This window comes from Brachypodium distachyon, chromosome 3 (assembly GCF_000005505.3).
Source record: "Brachypodium distachyon strain Bd21 chromosome 3, Brachypodium_distachyon_v3.0, whole genome shotgun sequence".
Classification (NCBI taxonomy): Eukaryota; Viridiplantae; Streptophyta; class Magnoliopsida; order Poales; family Poaceae; genus Brachypodium; species Brachypodium distachyon.
In genome coordinates, this window is record NC_016133.3 from 57,394,010 (window position 1) to 57,416,224 (window position 22,215).

Genomic DNA, 22,215 nt, shown 5'->3' on the forward strand with positions numbered 1-22,215 from the left:
TGAGCAAACTCTGACCTATCTTTGCAAGTTTTGACGTGTCTGTGACATTGACTCGAACCTGATTTCTTAGTACATTTATAAACAACGAGACAATGAATGCATTGAGCTTGAGCTAGTGTGTCACCCTCATAGATCGGTGTGAAATCTTGCCATATTGGAGATGTCAGCTTTCTTTTTATGCCTCTATGTGAAGAACCTACAATATAACCAATAAAGCACATTAATATGTATCATCTCTCAACATCTGCTACTTGTATACTGGATACAAGAAAATACTTGTTAGTACCTTCAGATGTGGACATCATGGCAGCTGGAGACCCAAGTCGAGACCTTGCCAATATTGAAACTGGTGACATAAACATTCTGACCCCTGGAGACCTTACAATTGGCACCAGTGGTGACCCCATACGCACTTCTGCTTGGGGGGTTCCTTGCCTTTGCCCTTCAGCACTCTGAGAGGTCGCCATAATATTTCACAGATCTGCAGGACTGCAGCACCTAACAATAACAAAGCAATGAATTGAATAAGAACATAATCTAACAGTAACAGCAAACTAAATAATTTTATTTGTACAGAACAATATATCCAATGCTACCTGTTGCACTTGGCAAGACTTAATCAGCAAACAGTAAGTACATCATCAAACAATAAGTAAATTTTATTTGCACAGAACAATTAATCCAATGCTACCTATTTCACCCAGCGTCCACACATTTCTGATGAATTTTATTTGGGGCACCTAAATCTATCAGTTCTAATCAAAACACTCCATATAGGAAAATAAAATGAATCAATTTTGTCTTTGTACAAATCTATCAGCTCTGTACAAATTTCTGGAAACATATGATGGAAATTTACCAAGAATTAATCAGCAACAAACAGTAAGTAAATTTTAAATATACAATGCTACCGATTTTACCCAACTGTCTATCAAAACACTCAGATTACAAGAACCTCAGCGGGGACAAATCTATAAGCTCTAATCAAAACACTCCATAAAGGAAAATAAAAGTGCAGATCAAGTAAATGAATCAATTTTACCCCGTAGTTGCTACGTCAATTTTGTCCCAGATTGTGAGGAGAGAAGGGGGGATATGTACCGTAAAGGGCCGAGAGCTGAGGTTGAGCACCGGAGCAGTTGCGGACGAGGATGGGAGCGCCAGGTTCAGGGCTTCAGGTGCGCGCGAGCAGCAGCACGAAGAAATCGAAATCTCACCGTAGTTCTGCACAAAATCTCTGAAGCAGAGCAACGAGCGCGAGTAGAAGCACAAGAAATCGAAGGCATCAGAGATCAAGTAGGGGATGAGAAGATTTGGGGGGAGACGGACGAAGATGAGGAGAGGAGCAGGAATACCGGTCAGTGGCGCTCCCGGGGGAGGCTGAGAGCGACGAGGGAGCGGTCTTGGCGGCGCCACCGTCCAACGAGCAGACGGAGGAGGAGAAGGGAGGAGGACGGCGGCGCCGAACAGGCGGAGGAGGAGTCTACGAGCGCAGCCTCGCAGGAGGGTTAGGTCGACCCGTACGGGATTACGGGCTCCCGCGAGACATTTTGATTTTCTCCCAGTTAAGACCCGTGTGGGATAACGGCAGCCCAGAAAATATTTCAAGGGACAAACGGGACGGGACGGGCTGCGGGACAAACGGCAGGCCCGTCCCACTTGCACCCCTAGCCACGAGGCAGGAGTTCAGGTCTAGACCGGCTAGACGGGACGAGTCATGTTACAGGAACGTTTAAGAAAGCGGCTCATAAAAAGGTCCCATGTTGGCCGACCTTGCGTCGCGCTCTTCTCACGCTCTCTCCGACCAGATACTTCGGTTTCAGCGGCTCTCCCTTTTCGGACTACGTCTTTGGCTGCGATCTTCGAAAAAACAGCAAAGAAATGGAAGCCGCGCCGGCGAGAACCAGAGCTCGACCACACACACATGAATCACAGAATCAGGCAACGCCATGAACAAAATTGCCCGACGATGATGCCACGAAGCGCCGATCACCAAGAAACACGAGAAACAAACAGATCGGCGACCTCGCGGGCACTAATCGTCGTCTCAGGCAGAGTCTCCTGCATGCTCCCGTGCTCCGCTCCGCCGCAGCAAATTAAAAAGGCCACGATGAGTCAGTCAGTCAGTCAGATCCGGAGCCCCCCATGTGGGCACCGGGCACGATCAGGACCGATCGAGGGCTGCTCAGTTCGTGCGGCACACGGACGTGTCGATGGCTCGTCGCTCCTTGTGCCGGTGAGACAGTGGTGACCGGCTGGTGGTGGGGTATAATAACTGCAAGCACGCGTCTCGCACTGTCGATTCTCCATGACGGAAGACGCGGTGACCTGGGTTTTACTTTTACCACTGTCTACAAGCATGTGGCGAACTGCAGGACTGGCGATCGACCCTCGCATTCTGCACTCAGGTCTTGATTCACTGGATTAAAGCCCCAAATGGCGTATTTTCTCCACATGGGTACAGACCCAAACCTCGCATTATTACCAGCCCATAGAAAAAGCCCACTGGACACTACAATTATAGTCCCCGCGACGACGTCCTGTGGACTGGATTAGTGCGAACACTTTTATGGGCTGTATCGTGGGCCCGGAGGCACTAACCGGGATGTGGTGGGTCGTCGTTTGTTTCTTTTTCTTAGGACCTTGCAATAAAAATGGAGTTCTCAAAAAAAATGTAAATATAAAAACCTAGAGTTTTCCTCGCTGTAGATTTGATGTGTTCAATCTTGAGGATTTTTGGTCATAATTATCCTCGTAGATTCATCCATACGAGTTGTCGGATCTTTTGTTACTTTGACCTGAACAATTTTTTTTCAAGCCCCACAATGATACTCCTGACATCCCTTTCGGGAAGTCATTGGTAAATTGTAAACCTTACAATCCAAATATCGTTAGACTTGCAGAAACACCCCCCCCCCCCCCCTCAAAACGGTATGATGAACTCTGTACAAACACTGAGTGAGAATACTCAGACAACCATCACCACAGGAACAATCATCAAACCCATTAACCGTTTGCATAACTTACGAACGCGTTACAAATTTACATGAAATCCATTGAATCAAGTACTTACATTACGGGTCTAGCTACTAGAAAAGCACAGGCAGTGACCCCAAAGTACTACAAACCAGAAAAGAGAGGAGAAACGACGACACAGCGGAGCAGCACAAGAATCGCCGAATAAGCAAAGCACCAGAGCAGCACAAGAATCACCGGAAGCCAAAGCCAAAGCACCACCACCTATCTCATCATGCCGACCGGCGTGGCCGGTGCTCCCATCACCTGCCTTCCGGCGACGCCCCTCCTCTGCCGTTCCATGTTGGCGTCCCAACCTTGTCACAGCAAAAGTCAATCGTCAAATTCATCAGTGTAAGCAAAAGCAAAGGCACATCTGCATCTGCTTCCGTTGAAGCAACGAACCAGCAGTGCTACAGGAGTACTATATAGCTCCAATAATGGAATGCAAAGGAGGACGGACACCTACCGATCCCCATGTCGAAGCCGCGGTTCTTGAGCTCCCTGTACTCCTGGCACAGCGCGCAGTACTCGCAGCACCAATGCACGAGGAAGTCAGGGCAGTCCCCTTCCTCGAGGTCGTAGTGCGCCCTCATCTTGGTCCGGTACACGCACGAGTACAGGCAACCCATCCCCGTCGTCGCGCAGATCGCCGCGTAAGCCGCTCCGCTCCCGGCACACGCTGCGCAAAAAAATCGAGCAACCACATGACACAACTACAATCAAATCTTTGGTCTTTCACTGGTTTCAGAAGGCCACAGGGAGGCAGGTGAAAGGGAGCTAGCTAGAAGAACTCACGGCAGGTTCCTTTGTCCACGATGTCAGCGACCTGCCCGAACGTGATGCAGGGGCAGAGGCAGGTGATGAGACCTTCAGGAAAGAGATGGACGGTTAAACTCGAGCGGCCATGGGCTACTGTACTGCTCCACCAAGGAGTACTTCTCAAGTTCTCAGCTCTGACAAAGAGGGGGATGGATCGAAGGATGCAGCATCGATTACTGGAAGACAGAGACGACTTACAGTTCCCGGGGTCGTCCATGCAGTGGAAGAGGCCGGTGGACCATCGCGTGAGCCCGCCGGCGGGGCGCCCTTGGTGCATCGCGTGCTGGTATGGCGCCGGCGCCGGCGCCGACGGTGGAGGAGTTCCGTTGCTGTACCTGTCGTATGCGTCGGCAGGCGCAGCGGGATACATTGCTTGGGAATACGGCCGTGTGCTTTGTTTATGCGTGCGCGCTGGAGCGAAAGGCAGGATGGACCTGGTTCCGCTTTAAATGATTCTCAAATGCAAAGGAGCCTTGACCCCATTGCCATGAGTCTCTCGCAAGTCTTTTCTTTTATATTTCTTTTTTTTTGCTGCCAATCAGTCTATCAATGACAAGTCTTCGAGCCAGGTACTGCTAAACAGTGCACCCGATGGCAGCTCCATTCTCTTGGATAATTTTGATGCTGTATGATTGTAGTTAGCAGTGCACTTTTTTCGGATGTAAGCAAGTTGAAAGATGCTTGTGACTGTTTTTGTCCCTTCTCTTAAACGATGCAGGTCTGCGTGTTCCCTGAATTTCATTGAAACATCAGTAGGAGTCCTTGCTGAATACCACATGCTTCAGGATATGTGCAGTTAGTTGAGATTACAAAACCATGCGCCAAGTCTGAAGTCTTGCTTTTGCTAGCCACCTCACACAAAAGAACGAAAAAGAAAACGAGGGTCTTGGTCTTGCTATCATATCTGGTACTTTCCTATCCATATTGCCAGCGAACAATGCATCAGAAGTTGCTGTCTGGGGCTAACTTTGTTATTAAACAGATAAAATTGGTTAGGTATGAATAGTGTCGAAGTTTAATCAAACGAGGTGACAGAGATGTATTTATATCAGGATGGATACAGTACTCATTTTTGCTCATTGGTTTGCTCTTCCTGTCTCGAAGACAGCTACTTGCTCACATGCGAAACCTTGGTGGTTCAATAATCAATAGCCACTTCCTATAGGTTAACAGCAGCTGCATTTTTTACAAGGGTCAAGGGGGATCTCCTTTGTACCGTTAGTAAGATCTCAATTTCCCCATCCCACTGTAAAAAGGCTTTTAACCTGAAAACCGGTCTTCAGTTCTCTGCATGTGAATAACGGTTTCCAGTTCTTTCCATGTGCCATCGAGTAACGGTTTTTTTAGAAACACAATACAACCGCAGACGCTCACAACACGCGGCATATTTCGTTAACTTTCCATCAAAAGAGCTCGGTTGAATGTCAGAAAAAACCTTATATTCCCATAATACTGAAAATAGTCTGAACATATGTCCTTTCCGATGCACAAACAAAAGAAATTCATTACCTTTCTATGTTAGAAAATTTCGCCTTTCTATGCCAAGCGATGTGATTTTAAATTTTAGTTTGTCTGTTTGTACTAAGGGGAGGGTTGAAGAGTACCCTCAGGGTCATCTTTTTGAGCCTCTAGATGGATTATAAAATACTTTGAACTTCATTGAAAAAAGCCCTCTGGATTTGATGACTTCATTGACTAACAAACGGCTTACCTAATGGCTAAGCATTGACCGCATCCGTATCAATTGTTGCTTCTCGGAAGGAAGCTTACCAATATTAATTCCCGAACAGAGTCCCCTCTTGTCTTATAGAAACGAGGAATGCCTTAGCTAGTTGGTTACCACTGACAACATGCATGATGATTAGGCCAGCACCTGCCCTCATTTGGTCATTGCCGCACGAGTTCAATATTACTATTGCAAGGTGGACCGATCGAAGCGTTCGGGCAAGCACAGTCCCATGCGTGCGCAGCAAATGTACCAGAAGCGGACCGATTAACGGCGAAGGCATCAGATTCTTCGCGCATGCTACCATGTTCAAGAATCGAATCGAATCTCATACATAGTTACCTGTCGAAAAAAGCAAGCGATCTTCGCCAATTAGTCCGTTTGATCTCGCCTAACAGCCGGAAAATCACCCCGCATCATATCAAAACCTGCGCCAAAACGTGCCGCAACCGAAGTGCAAATGCTGTATATATAGCGCCTTATCGGTATCCGCAGACAGAGACACGAAGAAGCAAGATCTCGATAGACAATGGCGTTCATGCGTTACGACTACAGGGCGCTGCCGCGGCAGGGGGAAGCGACGGTGGAGGAGTTCAGGGCGTGGGCGGCGCAGTTCGACGCGGACGGGGACGGGCGGCTCAGCAAGGAGGAGCTGCAGGAGGCGCTGCGCAGCCTGGACGTGTGGTTCGCGTGGTGGAAGGCCCGGGAGGCCCTGCGGGACGCCGACGCCAACCGCAACGGCGCCGTCGACGGCGACGAGATGGGCCGGCTCTACGCCTTCGCCCGCAGGAACCTCCACGTCAAGGCCGCCGACCTGCAGGACGGCTCTTGATCATCATCGACAGTTCTTCTACTGCTACCTGTGCTATAGCTGCCTGATTTGTTAATTAGGATGTAAATTAAAGTGGATTTTGTATGGAGTGTACTGGTTGTCTGTCTGGTTGGTTTCAACTACTGATGCTCTGGAAAGGGTTTTAAGCAGTGATCCATCCTGCAGCATATCTGGAAAGTATGCAGAAAGTACAGAGATGTAAGATATGTTCATATCAATAACCATGTGATTGCTGTACATACGAACAAAACGTGGTCAGTGGATAATATACGGAGGATTTGTCCGACCGTTGCCTCGCGGTTTTCTGCTGGACTAACTACCACACAACACTAGAAAAACATAAACAAGAACAGCTCCTGATTGCTGGATAATTATGGCTATCATTTCCACATTAGAGCATCTTCAGGGATTCTAAACAGGATTCCTATCCCGTTTTTAAGGACTGAGAAAAAAACTCTTCAACAGGGACCTATTTGAGTTAAACAGGAGGCATGTAAATACACCCCTCGAGTCCCTGTTCACATGGACCCCCGAGGGAGCCCCTATTCTCCCTTCTCGCACGCCACGTCATCTTCTTCTCCCCCCACTGCTCTCTTCCCGCGCGCGCGCGTTCTACATCACCGGCGCAGCGCCTCCGACCATCCCGCGCCGCCTCCGTCCGCCGTCGGCGACCTCCCCGCGCCGCCTCCGCCCGCCGCCGCCGACCTCCCGCGACGCCACCGTGCGAGTCCGTCGTCCCCGGACGCCTCCCCCGCCTCCGTGCTGCCGCCCCCGACCGCCTCCCCTGCCTCCGCGCCCCTCCGCCGCTCGCGGCTGCCCCTGCCTCCGCGCCGCCGAGCCACTCCGCCGCCCCGCTGCCTCCGCGCACCCGTCCCCTTCCTCCGCACCCCTCCGCCGCGTCGCCCGCGCCCTCCGCTGAGTCGCCCCCGTCCCACGACCGCGGCCGGCGCCCTCGGCCACGCCGCTCCGCCGCCCACGGCCAGCGACCTCGGGAAGAAGGGCACGACACCACGCCGCTGCTTCTTCCTCAGGAAGAAGAAGGAAGAAAGAAGAAAAGGGAAAAAAAAGAAAAGGCATGTCACTGACATGTAGGACCCACATGTCATAAACAAAATAGGGACAGTGGGATACTGACATATAGGACCCACGTGTCATAAACAAAATAGGGACAGTGGAATATGTTGTACTGCCGAAGATGTTTGTAAATTTTAGGACCTAAAATTTGAAGAGAGTATCTAGATATAGTTTAGAGATCCTGTTTTAGGAGCTACTGCTCAAAATGTTCTTAGACACTTCTAGCAGATTTTTAGAGCAATTTGGCATTGGTACAAGAATAATACGGAGTGAGTAGCAATTTACCGCATGGCACATGCGGTGGACTATCTCAAATCGAAATAAAAAAACACGATTGACGAGACAGATCACATGTCACTAATTCGCTGTCAGAACGTAAAAGGATACAAAGACGTCGAAATGGCATTTTTTTTTGAGAAAAAGACGTCGAAATGGCAAAGCATATAATCTGGAACCTGGACCGGAGCCACAGAGCCCACTCATGTTTTTTTAGAATACAGAGCCCACTCACGTATGCCCTAGGTTCTAAGCGGGGAAGTCACAAGTCTGGGCTTCTAACATGGCCTTTAACTGCCCATATCCAGCCCAGTTGTCTCTCCCTCTACTCTAGTCTCCACTCTTTCCAGCATCTTCCCCGACACGCTTCCCCTCCTTCATACCGCCAAAACTTTCGCAGCGCCTCCAAACCCCGTCTCCCCGGCCGTTCTCTTCCTAAATTCCCCAAAAGCCGAGCCGCAAACGGAAAATCCACACGATTCGATACCCATTTCACTATTCTACTCGCCGGAGGTGTGATGAGGCCATCGAGGAGCAGATGCGACCGCCGTGGCAGCGACGCGGACGAGGAGGAGGTCGTCGCCCTCTCCTCCGACCCCGACGAGTCGGAGTCCGAACCGGAGGGCGGGGCGGAGGTGGACGACGACGAAGAGTACGTAGGGGAGAGCAGTGACGCAGGCGGCGTCGACGACGAAGCTGAGGAAGGAGGGGGAGGCAGCGACAACGGCGGCGGCGGGCGGCTAGTTCGGGGCGCGCGGCGCGGCGCTGTGGCTCCTGATGAGGAGAGGAAATCGCAGAACGTGGATGCGCTCGTCAGGTACGCCCTGGCCCGACCATTTTGGCCGATGTATGCGTGTCTGTGCTGGTGGTGTATTGGCACATCGTAGTGGATTCCTAGGGTTCGTGTAAGTGTTCATCTAGATTTTGACGGTGACGAAACTAGTTGATGAATGCTCGTGAATTGTTATAGCACAGCCTTGTAGGTTTCAGATGCCATCAGCCTGGAGCATTCCCCTGTGGTATATTAATTCACATCATAGTAGATACATTTAAACCATTTGCCTAGCTTGGCTGTGTTTGATCCGGTGCCAGGAGATCCAAGTCAAATTACTTCACCCACACAGTAGCCCTTTTGGGCAAAACAATAGGCTAGGATTTAAATACCACCCCCTGTAGACACAAACCAAAGGCATCTGTAGCTTAAAATGCTACAAGAGTAGATAAGTTTTTTTATCCCGCTGGAATGACTGGACTGGTTGTTTCCAAGTAACCTGATGGGCTTATTTCCTGAGAATTTTGTTCTGGAGTATCCGAGTCCTGAAAACCATTCTGCTTAAGTGTGGTCTGGTGAGTATGCACGGCTGTACAGAATGACCTTGCAGGAGATCCAATGAAACAAATATGGGTCCTGAGATTTAAGATGGCTATATTTTGTCTTGTGCTATCTCTTTTGACATATTGGCCTAGTCAAGGAAGTTTGCATTCTCAGTAAATAATAGTTAGCTGATCTGATTAAGCGTGGTCTTGAATGTAGCAGGGCTTTAGTTATAAAGTTATGACAGAGAGTGCTGAGTATTGTCAAGCTGATAAATGTAGTCTTTTATATGATTTAAAGGATCCTGCAATCTCATTGTATTTGGTCAACTAAAAGATTGGTGAGCTCGAACTATCTTTCCATGTGATATATTGCTAATGTTCATCAAGCTTTTATGACCTTATTTACTCCAATTAAGTCATATTTCTTAGCTTGCCTTGTACACACCAACATTTGTTTTGGCTTGATCAACTATAGCTTAACAAATGCCTGCTCTTATTTGTATATACTTATGTTTTTTTTTCTGGTTTCTGTCAGGGGAAACTTGGTTGTAAGAAGGCAACCACTTATTCCGCGTATCCTTTCAGTTTCCGATGCAGCAGCAATAGCTCGAAAACCATTCAAACCTCCGTGTGAAAATGGATACAGTGAAAATAACGAGCATCTTGCTCGGCGCCTTTCAGCCCGTAAAAGATTTGTCCCGTGGGGTTCGATGCAGCCATTTGCAGTTATAAGCAATCTTCCTCAATCGTCTACCATTGCTAGTGATGATTCCTTAGAAAAGGAGGAGTCTCTTCCACCTGGCATTGAGCCATTGATTTTGTGGCAACCCGAGGGATGCGACAAGGAAAACAACAATTTTGCTGCAATAGAAGTTGATAATTTGCTTGTACGTTACCTTCGGCCCCATCAAAGGTAATATACAGTCCTGTTACTATTTCCCCTCTGTTCATTTTTACATGCCAGATAGTAGAATTAATACACACACGATAATCACGCATTAACTTTAAGTGGAATTTTTAGCTCAGAGTATTAGGGTTAAGGATGTGTTCCATTCAGCCCTGTGTGATTGGCTGGAATTGGTGGAGGAGTCTGTTACCTGAGCGTCTTCTAGGCTGTTAGCTGGTCATGGTTTGGGTCTGTTTCTTCAGCATTCAGTGTGTCTGTGTTGTGTCTCTTTTCTTTGTACATTTGTAAATACTTTGTTTTGTTAATATTTTCTCAGTCAGAGCCTCTCCTACAGATTTCTTACAAAAATTTGGTGGAAAAGCTCTCCGTAGTTGTTGTCATAGTCATAGACATTGCATATTGCTACTGTAGCTGTATTTTCAGTTAAGCTGTTGTATGTCCCTGATGTTAGATCCAACTTATGGACTTATGGTGTGCAAACAAAACTTTATTTCAAAGAAGGATTATTTGTTCTAAAAAATCACTGGGATGGCAATTTTAGTTCTACTTTAGCAGGCAACGCTTCACGTGCTTGTGTTCTAATGCAGGGAAGGAGTTCAGTTTATGTTTGACTGCGTCTCTGGGTTGCTAAGTGATGACGGTATTGCTGGATGCATTTTAGCTGATGACATGGGGTAATAAATTGGAACGAATCCCTCACTCCATCTTGCCCGTTTTTATACTTTCACGTAAATATGTAATGCTTCTGCGTTTAAACCCTTTTATTTAGTCACTGTTGCATAAAGCTATTTCTGACACTACCTTATGCTTTCCAGATTGGGAAAGACTTTACAGTCGATAGCTTTACTATACACCCTTCTCGCTCAAGGTTTTGATGGTAAGCCAATGGTTAAAAGAGCAGTCATTGTAACCCCCACGAGCCTAGTTAGCAACTGGGAATCCGAGATAAGTAAGTGGTTAAAAGGCAAAGTGCAGCTGCTTGCCCTCTGTGAAAGCACTCGTGCCGATGTTCTTTCTGGAATAGGAAGTTTCTTAAAGCCCTTAAGCCGCCTTCAGGTTTTCTTTTGCCCAAATTCTTCTTCTTGCTGTTTTCATGTTTACCATGCTTACAATTTGCTATTTGCAAGTTGTTGACCATGTCTGGTAAAAATATATGCCTTTGAATTTTCTTTAGGTACTTATCATATCTTATGAGACATTCCGCATGCATTCGTCAAAATTTGAAAGACCAGCAAGCTGTGACCTTCTCATATGTGATGAGGCTCACAGGCTGAAAAATGACCAGACACTAACAAATAAGGTTTATCAGTTTCCGAATTCAGTTACATTCGTACACACATTAGTTGTTTGTACTCAGGTTCCTCTCTGATTTTGTTCTACCTAAACTTATCAAACCACTTTATGTGCCAGGCCTTAGCCGCGCTTCCTTGTACACGGCGTATCTTGTTGTCAGGTACCCCAATGCAGGTATTTGTTTGCTTTCGTATTTATTTCATATTTGTAGATGGAACCTTTGTTTTGAACTTAGATATATTCATTTTTGTGTTGCAGAATGATTTGGAAGAGTTCTTTTCAATGGTAAACTTTACAAATCCAGGAGTTCTGGGGGATGCTGCATATTTCCGCAGATATTATGAAGTATGTAATTTTATATGTACCAAGATATACTGCTAAATTATTAATTAATACTGCTTATTAACACATTTGTGTTTTGGACATAATTAGATTTGTTATCCAAGTTGTTTTGGTGTTACTTGTGCACCTATAACTATGTGAGATTCCTGTAAATTGCACTCTATCTTCCTTTGCTCTGTAGTTAACTAACATTATCTGCCCCTAACTGAAGGCCCCAATAATTTGCGGAAGAGAACCCACAGCAACTGCAGAAGAAAAAAAGTTGGGATCTGAGAGATCTGGTGAGCTTAGTGCAAAAGTAAATCAGGTATGTGTTTTCCCTCTGAACAAATTTGTCTGCACTACACTACGTCATTTTCTAAAAAAAAACATGTTTTGCTGTAATCCCCTTTAGACGGTTTGGATGCATTCCCTTCTACTATTTTTTTTGTTACCTGATGTATTACCTTCTGAATTCTGATGGCTTCTCAATGATATTCAGTTTATACTGAGACGAACAAATGCCCTGTTGTCCAATCACTTGCCACCAAAGGTATGTTCTGTCTAGTGTATCTTTGGCCTAGTATGTTCATTGCACATTTGATTAATGTTTTTTGATGATGTACTTGCTATCCTTCTTCTAATGATTCTCCCTTCCTTCCTTATTTTAATTTTTGCAAACGCCTCATCTGTATTACTTAACCTTGCTTATGTATAGATTGTTGAAGTAGTGTGCTGCAAGCTGACTCCTTTGCAGACGACATTGTACAACCACTTCATACATTCCAAAAATGTGAGGCAATTTTACAGTGTTCTCAGTTTCAGTCAAAATTTAGTAGGCACATGTAAGGCAGTCTTATATTTAAAATATTCTATTGTTGACTCACAGGTTAAACGCTTGATATCTGAAGAAGCAAAGCGATCTAAAATTTTGGCATACATTACTGCTCTTAAGAAATTATGCAACCATCCAAAGGTAAATAATTTAGTTTTTGGTATTTTTGCTTATGATGCATTCATCATGCTCTTTCAGTGGAAGTAGCTTCGACAATGCGTCCAAAGTTTATTGGCATCTGTTTGTTTTTTCTGGAACCACTTTAATCCCATACTTTGCTAAACCCTAGCATGTTGAGCTGCCGCTGTTGAGCTCACTCTGCTCAACACATTCAGCTCTGCCACTGCACTTGGTTCATGTCCTCCTCACCTGGCATTATGATATCTCCGTCCCTGCCTGGACTACACCGCATCCTCAACATTGCCGCCACAACGGGTTGAGCTTTGTCTCGACTCATGTGATGATTTGTGTATTTGTTTTTTTTGTTAAGATGTTTTTAGGGAGGTTGAAGCCACCATTGTAACTAACTCATTATTTATGGTAGTAATAGATAAGAGATCACTATTTCAGGCACTGTAGGCTTAAGCATAACATGGTACGCTTCTCCTCTATTGCTGACATGTGGTATCCTGCATTGCATAGTGGGATTTCCTATTTGTCAAGGCAAATTCTCTTGACAATTTTAAATTTTGGTCATGATAATGTATCCAGCATAGATTGGCAGTTTATAAGTTGACTTCATAATCCTTGTAGGACACAGAATGGACTTAGTAAGTGGTAATCAGGCCTTTCACTACCTTTTATTCCTTGATTACCTTGCAGCAAGGAAGCTACTAATATGATTTCATAGCTTATGAAAAAAAAACTTGCCTGATGTTGCTTGCTTTACAGATTATAGCCTTCCTCATCTTATAATTTCACTTTGTTAGTTACAATATGCAAAATCTATGACAAATATCAATTGTCTTGTTATCTTCGTATTGCAGCTAATTTATGACACCATAAAAAGTAACAAGTCAGGAGGTTCTGATTTTGATGATTGTCTACGATTTTTCCCTCCAGAACTGTTTCAAGGAAGGTATTACTCATTTCTCTTACTAGCTTCTCAATTAGCTAATCCAACTTACAAATATTGTTTATTTTATGCAAGATCTGGATCATGGACTGGTGGAGGAGGAATGTGGGTAGAACTATCTGGCAAAATGCATGTGTTGGCTAGATTGCTGGGCCACCTCCGCCTGAAAACTGATGATCGTATTGTCCTTGTATCAAATTATACCCAGGTTAGGTGTTTATGGTGTATTAACTTGACATGCCATTGTGTCATTATGATAAGGTATTGTTGGTCACTTTATGTGAGTCCATTGGGGATGGATGTTGTAAGATTTAGACTCTGTTCCTGTTGCAGCCCTAAATCCACAACAGGATAACTACTGTAGTGAAGATATCCGTCTGGTATGGCTGTTGGAACTTGGAATTAGATAGATTTAGGCTAGATGAGAGAATATATGGAGAGATAATAGATAAGTTCTTTCTTCCTTGATTAACCTGAGGTACAATGCATCCATATGACCCTAAGACAATTGAACTCCTTAGACCTACCCTAGCACGAACTCTTCTCCTAAACCAACTCAACTTGCCAGATCTTCTATCCGACCCCCTCTCTCTTTGGACGCCCTCCTGGTAGTCCACAACAGTTCCTCTCTTCCATGAATTGGCAAAGCTCTTTCTTGCATGTTCTAAAAAGAGAAAAAGGATGAAGGTATCGTTGGTGATGAGAAAATTAGTATTTTGAAAACCCTATTGGAGTCTTGCAGCAATAAAATGAACTGGGTTCACATTCTTATTTTAAAGCAACAATATGAGCCAATATGTTTGTTGACTAGAAAGTTCTACATGCTTTGCAACCTTGGACCTGATATAGTTTTCTTTATACTTTGCTAGTGGCTATTGAAACTAAAAAGGCAATCCAAGTTTTTTCTCAAGTTAAATACTAAATACTTTTGAAAAACGAAGGGATGGTATTAAGTGATTATTAATCCTAAAATCTTCATTCCCTGATTTCCTGCTTATGGTCAGACTACCATATGGACACTAATTATAACAACTATATCATGCTTATGTCAGAGCCTTTCCTACAGTTTCCCTAAAAAAATCATAACAACTACAAATGGTATTCATCTTACGACCACCACCCCCTCAGCACTAAGTAGAGAGCATGGTACTGTAAATTAAGAGTAAATTTAGAGATAGGTAATACTCCGTAAAAGTATGTTGATCATCTATATCGGTGTATATGTTTGGTTTCCTTTTGAACTGTCAAAATGATATATCTAAATTCTAAAACTACTTGTTTCTGCACTTTAGAAGAGCTGTGCCTACCTGTACTACATATTCTTTGTATGGTTGTCAACAAATGAGAGAATATGGCACTTCTAAATGAATTAGTGACCTTGTTTGTGTTCAGAGAAGATATTACTTGTTATAATTATTTTCCTCTTTGAATACTTGCACAACTGGAATAATTAACCGTTGTCATTGTCTAAAAGTGCAGACATTAGATTTATTTGCACAATTATGCCGGGAAAGAAGATACCCTTATGTTAGACTTGATGGAGCAACATCCATTAATAAAAGGCAAAAGCTGGTGAACCAATTCAATGATCTGTCTAGAGTACGTAAATCTGCATTATATCCTGAAGAACAAACAACTTGGAACGTACTATTATATCTGAATTACTGTATTTGGCAGGATGAGTTTGTCTTTCTACTTAGTAGCAAGGCAGGCGGTTGTGGGCTTAATTTGGTGGGTGGAAATCGATTGGTTCTCTTTGATCCTGATTGGAACCCTGCCAATGATAAGCAGGTTAATATCTATTCATCCCTGATTCATCACCTTCTGAAGTTTTTTTTTTAACTCCATGCACCTTGTCTGAGCTGAACTTTTCCATCTATCGACACTGCAAGGCTGCTGCTAGAGTATGGAGAGATGGACAAAAGAAGAGAGTGTACATTTACAGGTTCTTGAGCACTGGAACCATTGAGGAAAAGGTTTCGAACTCCGAATCTTGTATTTTCATATATCTTTTCAATATCTGGTGAAGGAATCCTGAGTTGCCGGCTAATTTCTTCTGCTGACAGTATCATATGCCACATTCATCGATAGGTATATCAGCGCCAAATGTCGAAAGAGGGACTCCAAAAAGTTATCCAACAGGAACAAGGGAACACCAAAATGCAGGATCAAGTACTTGGAGTGATCTTTTGCTTTATTTTAATCCTTGAAAGTAGTAAATATGTTGATTTTACATCTTTGTGTTACAGGGCTGTTCTCTTTCAACAGAAGATCTGCGTGATCTTTTTACTTTTCATGAACAAGTCAGGTGAGTTCTGCTGATCCGTTATAGTGTGGCCTTACCCTTTCTCATTTTGTCATTTAGATTTGTTCTGTTAAAATATTCAGGAACGAGTTCTTGACATGGTTTGGATAAACTAGGAGGGAACTGGGTAGGAGAAGAACATTAGGGCATGTACAATGGTTGATAAGGCAGCCTTCTCTTATGTGTTCCATGTCATTTAGAAAAGATAATAAAACATATTGTACAATAGGTCATCTCTTATTGCCTTATCTTACAATTAAAGGTTAGATGGATAAAATTAAATTTATAAATGTTAAGAAAAGGTGAAACTAGTACAATGGGGAATTTGCCTTTTTTTTTGCTTTATCTTTCTTGTGAAGAGATCATCTCTTAGCTAAGATAAGGCTTATGCCTTTCTTCACTCCTCTCTCTTCCACATCAGCAATTAATTATCCTACGTGGCATCGCTAAGAAAGGCTGACGTCACCCCATTGTACACGCCCTTAGCATTCCCATCGTTTTCTGGTTAATCATTATCATCAAGTCATGCAGTGGAGGATAGTGCTAGTTCAGTGCTCCATGTCAGCTGGGTTTGATTCCCCAGGAGAGAATACTGCAACCTCGCTTCTCACTTTTTCTTTGATAAAAACTTGCCCTTCTGATCTTTGTGTGTGCGTGTGCTCAAATTTCTGCAGTCAATCATTAAGCCGTATGGGTAAATAATATGGTATCAGCTGCTTGTCCTATATGTAACCATGTAGGTGTTACTAAGTTGCCTTTGCAGCCACAATTATTTCTGAGGATCAAGAAGATCACATTTCACTGCATATCATGTAAAAAATAAAACCTTATTAGTTCATAAATTGTTTGATAAAAACAGTTCACTATCATTCCTGTTAGATGGAGAGTGTAATTTGACGTCAAACTGCCAATGGATGTGAATAGTCTTAAAAACTGTTACAGGGATGCTTTTTATAGAAACTAAACTTGTTCTGAAGCTTAGCCTAGTTATTACCATTTAATACTGTTCAAAAGATGCAAAGGCCATCCAAATTCACTGGAGTTTCATTTAATTGCAGCAAGGTAGTTGATATTATTCAGTACACACCTTACATGTGGTTTCGCAGGTCTGAAATACATGAAAATTTGAAGTGCAACCGTTGTAACAAGGACAGCTATATGCTGTTAGATGGTAATTCTTTGGAGTCAGCAGCCATTGAGCACAACAAGATTTCGACCTCAGGAGAAAAATATTATACTGATATTGGTGGGTTTGGAGAGATCTCTGGATGTGTGCAGAAAATGAATAGTTCAAATCAACAGGTATTTCATGTGACCCCCTTTTTCTGTGGAATGCAACTCTGCAATTGCTTCAAATCTCAAGAACTTCCGCCTGATGCTCCTTTGACGCTCATTTCAGATTGACCAACCTTCTGAAGAAGATTTAGGAAGTTGGGGCCATCATTCTGATCCATCAACTGTACCCGATACCATACTCCAGAGTTCTGCTGGTGACGAGGTGATAGCCTCAGTGCATGTCTTTATATATAGGCATTGTTTGTGTTAGAACTCACGAATCTCACACCTCCTCCACTTCTTAAGTTTTTCCACATGCTGTAAGATTCCACCTCTTGCACTGGATCCACTTGTTCTTACAATTTTTCATTGATTTAGACGATAAAGAAATAAACTATTTTGTCTTCTGGTTAAGTCTTTAAGGACTTCGGAATATTGTGAATTGTGCTTTTGAGTTTAGGTTGATTAACTTGTTCTCTGGTAACTGTTAACAAATGGCATGCACATCTTGCAGGTTTCTTTTGTTTTCACCAATCAGATTGATGGGAAACTTGTTCCAGTTGAATCTATGGTGCGATTAACAACACCAAATGGAATGACAGCTAGTGGAGAAAAACAAGTGGCGGAAATAAATTCTCCTAACAAACCTGGATGGCAATCTTCACTTGGCAAGAATTTGAAGATGACGGGATTCAATTTGAAGAATTCATCTTTGAAATGCCCAACTAAATCAAGAAGGACATCTCCAATTTGCTTGCAAGGGTTGAATAAAACCAACTCTTCAGATTATAAACCTCAGACTAAAAAACTTCATGTTGCGTCTGATATGTCTGATGATGATTTTGTTTGAGTGTATCTGTGTTGAAGCTAAATTCTCCAGTGATAATTTCATCATCTGATCTTTATTGTGCTGTGTAAATACTATCATCTGTAAGTATACGCAGTTAGTGAGATGGTGAGTTACATAATCACCTGAAATAATTCCCTCATAAGCTTGCATCACTTTGTAGAATGCCTAGCAAATTTTTTTTTATTAAAAATGTAAAGCACATATAGCTTTTAGATGCTAACCACCTTTTCCAGTTAACAGAGCACTATCCATTACTTGGACTTTCCATCAAGAGTAAGAAACACTGACATGGTTGTTGATAACTTGCAGATCATTTCAAGACGAATGGCTGCTAGTCTAATTCATTTACCATCAAAGGTTCACTTTTCGTACGTTTGTTGTACAGTCTGGCGCTGGTTTATTGTTCTTGCTACAGAATGCACGGCATGTGTGAGCTTATTTATAGATCTACTTTTCACTTCACTTGATGCAGTATTAAAAGGTTTAGCCTGTTTTGACACTTTTTTCTTAGTCTAGAAATAATTTCCACAGCTGGTCATAATGCAATTCTTATTATTTTTAGGCTTCCAGTTACCTTCTTGTTAGCTCATGTAGTCACGTTATACATGCAGTTCTAAAATCAGTTTTGGTTTATAATTGTACTACATGCCTCTCCACATGGCCTAATAAAAAGATGTTCTGCTCGTAGCTGCTACCCTAATAAAAATTCAGAAATAGCCAGATCTGCAGTAAGCACAGGAGACCAACTTAGCGATTTGAGTGTGTTATTCAGGCAAATAACTAGATCGGCCAGTTGGGTCGTTTGCTTTCACCTCCAGTGTCCTTAATTAGGCCTTACCATGTGGGGGACAGCCACACATTTAAGTTAGTGTACTAAAAGCATGGCATTTGCACTGTTCCACTCACTCCCTTTGCATAGTCAAGTCAAAGTAGTCATAGATCCAGCCTAGCTGCTATTTAGTTAATCTTGGATAAGTGTACATTGAAAAATGGAATCCCTGCTTACGGATGGGCTTGTGCTTCTAAACTTAGTTGAAATACAACTTTGCTGCAATATAAGCTGGACGTTTTTTCCCCAGGTTATCATTGATATGGTGTATGTATCTGGTATTAGAATTTGGGCCCTGTTGCTGAAGAGTCACAAATTTCTTCCCACACGAGATATGTAGCCAGAAAAAAAGGTGGGTGATCTTCACCTTTAGTTTTTTTTACCGAAAACTGTAGGAGACGCTCCGACGGTATATGTATTAATAGAATAATAATTACAAATCTTCACCTTTAGTTATAACTACAAGAAAATATGTCCCACCCTTCGTCTTTTCTTGAGATCTGATTATACGTAGTGAGTTGAGTCACAATGAGACTGGTCTTCATTCCCATTCCTCGCATGTGCTGTCACACAAGTTAATGCATTGCTGGAAGAAAAGAATTAGTGCTCTTCATGTGCTCACATGGGTCCTGTAGATCTTAAGAGCTTTGCTTATACTAAACTTTGACCTTTGTGTGGTGCTTTAGGTTTTAATGCAAGTTAACTTAAGTGGGAGACTTATACAGATTTCTCCACATGAATGTTGGCTCGACCTGATCTTCTTTTCCTAATTCTAAATTTATTCTGAACTTCTGATAAAAGGGTTTGTCGCCAGTTGCTAATATATCATTCTATTTATAAGAATATTGCATACATAATATTCATACAAATGCTTACAAAAGCTCATATACAGTCCTTATAACTAATTATATTGTTCTAAAAACTTGAACTATTATATTCATGATGCGACGCCCTATGGCTTAGTCACTTAATTTGCCCTTCCACTGTTGATATAGATGATCATAAGGTCCAATTTTTCAGAGCATAACATCTTAATTCTGCTGTCCTTGATACTACTGTGTCGCAGCAATACTAATGTTCTAATATAACCCTTATGTTTGTTAATAATGGGAGAAGTGTCAAATTCGATGATGTCTTGAGGGTCATCTTGGACTCTGTTAGTATTGTTTCTTACATCTTTCCTTGGCTGCTAAAGGGAACATGCTGACTGTAGAACATTAGACTCCACAATTATTAGGAGTTATTTATTATAAAAAATAACAAGCACTCTGCCCTGCCGGTTGTCCTTGTTACCAGCCTAGTGCTACTTCCAGTTCATAAAAAGTCGACCTGTTGGAGATAGGCCTAGTCAAACTTCTGGAGCTTTGATTATAGATATTTTTTTTATGTTTAGTTTCAATGCTCGAAATCATGCTTGCATATTTTAATGGAAAAGTGCTTTCATAGCACACAAATTTTATTGGATTTATAAATATATTTGAAAATTTTTAGAAATTAGCGATCAGTGTTGTGTGTGCCCTGTGTTGGAGACCTGAGACATAGCCTGCTTTCTGCAATGTCTATTCGCTTGCTTAGCAGTATAAAAAATGTCCATCACGATCATAGTTTTTTCATAAGAATATATTTTGAGGTTAGCGGTCTTGCTCGCTTTCTCTTGCCTGTAAATTTCCCTTATATTACAGGCCCTCTGTTAGCATGCGGTGCTATTCGAGGTATCATGAAACTACTTTTGATGGTCCTATTTGAAACAGAGACGCTATAGTTGTGATTCAATAGAAATAGGACAGACATTACTACGGAACAAGAACTCCTTGACTGGTCCGCTGTGAGGTGACCTGTAGGAGGCACAGGACCTAGGACCCATATTATCATTGGTCATGGAGATGGAACCGGTGTGAGGAGGATTCTTTGAGATCACGTGGTCCAATTCCGATAGGTCGATGTCGCCAGCTCACTCTGGCTAATAACAAACCAGTCAAGTATCGGTCAAATGATTTTGGTACCTAATTTCTCCCTCTGCTGCTGCCTTGCTGATTCCATTTCCGGGTATATTTAAGCTAGTTAGCATTTCTTTTGTTAATCCTGCATGTGCATGTACACTTCACCAAAGTCCAAAACTGCCAGGTTAGCAGTTTCACTAAGCAGAAGTTTGGAATTATGATAGACAGTTCCAATTTGGAAGAAATTAGAATTGCAATTCATGTCTGGGTGTTAGATTTGATTTCTAGCTTGCAAAATTGTAACTGGATTTAACCATCACTGCCATGAGATGTCAAACTATAATCCCTTTCTCAAATGATATCTAGGCCTGTCGAAGTGTCTAGTGAGACTAATTGATGTAAATCAGGTCTCTTTTGAAGTTAAGTCTGCCAACTTTTCCGATTCTTTGCTTGGTCGTCGTACTCACTAGAGATTACCCTGCATCAGACCTTACCACGAAGTCGCTTTCCCCGTGAACAGCACATTTGTTCGTTTGCTATGTAGGTCGTTTTCTGGGCTCGTCCGGTCCGTTCTTCAGGTCCTCTACGCCATGTCTTCGCAAGGCTGCTGGTCCCTAATCCACGGCAAGAAAGCTACCACCGAACCTACACTCCCAGTCGCCGGTCAGACCGTACGGCTTTCTTGTTCCTTGGTATGCGGTTCATGAACAAAGCCTTCGATTCCCTTGTCTCGCATGATATCAAACAGTTGCCCGCTCAGTATGATCCTGTGAGGTGCGGTGGATCGTCATATTCAACGAGGAAAGGGACTCTTGTCTGCACCTTGTAACCTTGCTAATTCCCCTGCAATTATGGATTGGTGTCTGTTGTACTCTACACTTGGAATGCACGAAAGGTTGGTATTCTCTCCCGTACTTCTCAGGAACCCCACTATAATTATGCCCTTGGCGCATTCGAAAAAATAAATCATTCCGCCCTTGGGCTCCATTATTACATTGCAAACAAAATCTAGATAAGCCATCATGGTCGATTTCTGGGCTGTCGGGAGATGTACTCTTCTGTTATCTAAAAATGCAAGGTCAAATTCTTCTTTAGTCCTTTTGATTTCAATAAATAATACGCTCCTTCCTTTAAAACATATTACTCTTTCTGTATTATTTGGTTTATATGTTTGTTTTAAAGAGAGCATTTGAGTAGTGACTGTGTGTTGGTCTCCGGATGTAATCGAAGATTGTGATCAGTAAAATATTGTCTTGTTAAAACAAGTATTTAGAAATTTAAATAATCCCTAGTTACGTGTCAATCTCAAAGGTGGACAGAAGTGGCTTTGGTCGGTGTTGCACATGCTTTTGCTTTCTCAATGGTTAAAGGGTAGGAACCAGGTGTAACTAAGGCATGGCAAGATTCACCTTATCCAACCACCATGTTGGATTATTATGGTTATACCACTATCAATTATAAACTGGTACTTATTGCAAAGGGCCATGCAAGGCGGGCGTCCTGGACAACCATTGTTTGACCAT

At 43.0% G+C, this 22,215-nt stretch overlaps 3 protein-coding genes across 6 annotated transcripts; 2 read left to right on the forward strand and 1 right to left on the reverse strand.

Moving 5' to 3' along the window:
- Window positions 1-2,992: 2,992 nt before the first annotated feature.
- LOC100836256 (cell number regulator 1) lies at window positions 2,993-4,273 on the reverse strand. The gene is made up of 4 exons (XM_003570527.4): window positions 4,036-4,273; window positions 3,814-3,885; window positions 3,485-3,697; window positions 2,993-3,332 (listed from the first exon to the last, which is right to left on the reverse strand). Exons 1-4 carry the CDS (start codon window positions 4,205-4,207, stop codon window positions 3,241-3,243), a joined length of 549 nt encoding a protein of 182 aa, XP_003570575.1. The 5' UTR covers window positions 4,208-4,273; the 3' UTR covers window positions 2,993-3,240.
- A 1,537-nt stretch (window positions 4,274-5,810) lies between these two features.
- On the forward strand, window positions 5,811-6,679 carry LOC100831564 (calmodulin-like protein 5). The gene has a single exon (XM_003573005.4). It carries the CDS (start codon window positions 6,093-6,095, stop codon window positions 6,393-6,395), a length of 303 nt encoding a protein of 100 aa, XP_003573053.1. The 5' UTR covers window positions 5,811-6,092; the 3' UTR covers window positions 6,396-6,679.
- Window positions 6,680-8,091: 1,412 nt separating this feature from the next.
- On the forward strand, window positions 8,092-21,606 carry LOC100831864 (DNA repair and recombination protein RAD54). 4 transcript variants are annotated; one of them, XR_001406644.2, is made up of 24 exons: window positions 8,092-8,562; window positions 9,598-9,975; window positions 10,557-10,643; window positions 10,785-11,025; window positions 11,144-11,269; window positions 11,380-11,436; window positions 11,521-11,607; window positions 11,816-11,911; window positions 12,086-12,136; window positions 12,302-12,376; window positions 12,473-12,559; window positions 13,405-13,496; window positions 13,569-13,701; window positions 14,973-15,092; window positions 15,171-15,284; window positions 15,386-15,469; window positions 15,585-15,665; window positions 15,743-15,801; window positions 16,905-17,100; window positions 17,198-17,296; window positions 17,588-18,028; window positions 18,233-18,404; window positions 19,003-19,104; window positions 21,237-21,606. XR_001406644.2 is itself a non-coding variant. In XM_003573006.4 (21 exons), the coding sequence occupies exons 1-21, from the start codon at window positions 8,264-8,266 to the stop codon at window positions 17,921-17,923; spliced, it is 2,898 nt and encodes a 965-aa protein (XP_003573054.1). In that variant the 5' UTR covers window positions 8,092-8,263; the 3' UTR covers window positions 17,924-18,075. The 4 variants fall into 4 exon arrangements, 1 of the variants encoding a protein (XP_003573054.1); XR_002965394.1 differs by having other exon boundaries at window positions 18,233-18,280; XR_731938.3 differs by lacking the exons at window positions 19,003-19,104; window positions 21,237-21,606 and having other exon boundaries at window positions 18,233-18,484.
- The last annotated feature ends 609 nt before the right edge of the window (window positions 21,607-22,215 follow it).

Coding starts and splice junctions, on each gene's coding strand:
- LOC100836256 (XM_003570527.4), bottom strand. CDS start 4,207: ATGTATCCCGCTGCGCCTGCCGACGCATACGACAGGTACAGCAACGGA. Junction 3,886..4,035: donor CATGGACGACCCCGGGAACT/GTAAGTCGTCTC, acceptor TCTTTCCTGAAG/GTCTCATCACCTGCCTCTGC. Junction 3,698..3,813: donor CGTGGACAAAGGAACCTGCC/GTGAGTTCTTCT, acceptor TTTTTTGCGCAG/CGTGTGCCGGGAGCGGAGCG.
- LOC100831564 (XM_003573005.4), top strand. CDS start 6,093: ATGGCGTTCATGCGTTACGACTACAGGGCGCTGCCGCGGCAGGGGGAA.
- LOC100831864 (XM_003573006.4), top strand. CDS start 8,264: ATGAGGCCATCGAGGAGCAGATGCGACCGCCGTGGCAGCGACGCGGAC. Junction 8,563..9,597: donor AACGTGGATGCGCTCGTCAG/GTACGCCCTGGC, acceptor GGTTTCTGTCAG/GGGAAACTTGGTTGTAAGAA. Junction 13,497..13,568: donor CCAGAACTGTTTCAAGGAAG/GTATTACTCATT, acceptor ATTTTATGCAAG/ATCTGGATCATGGACTGGTG.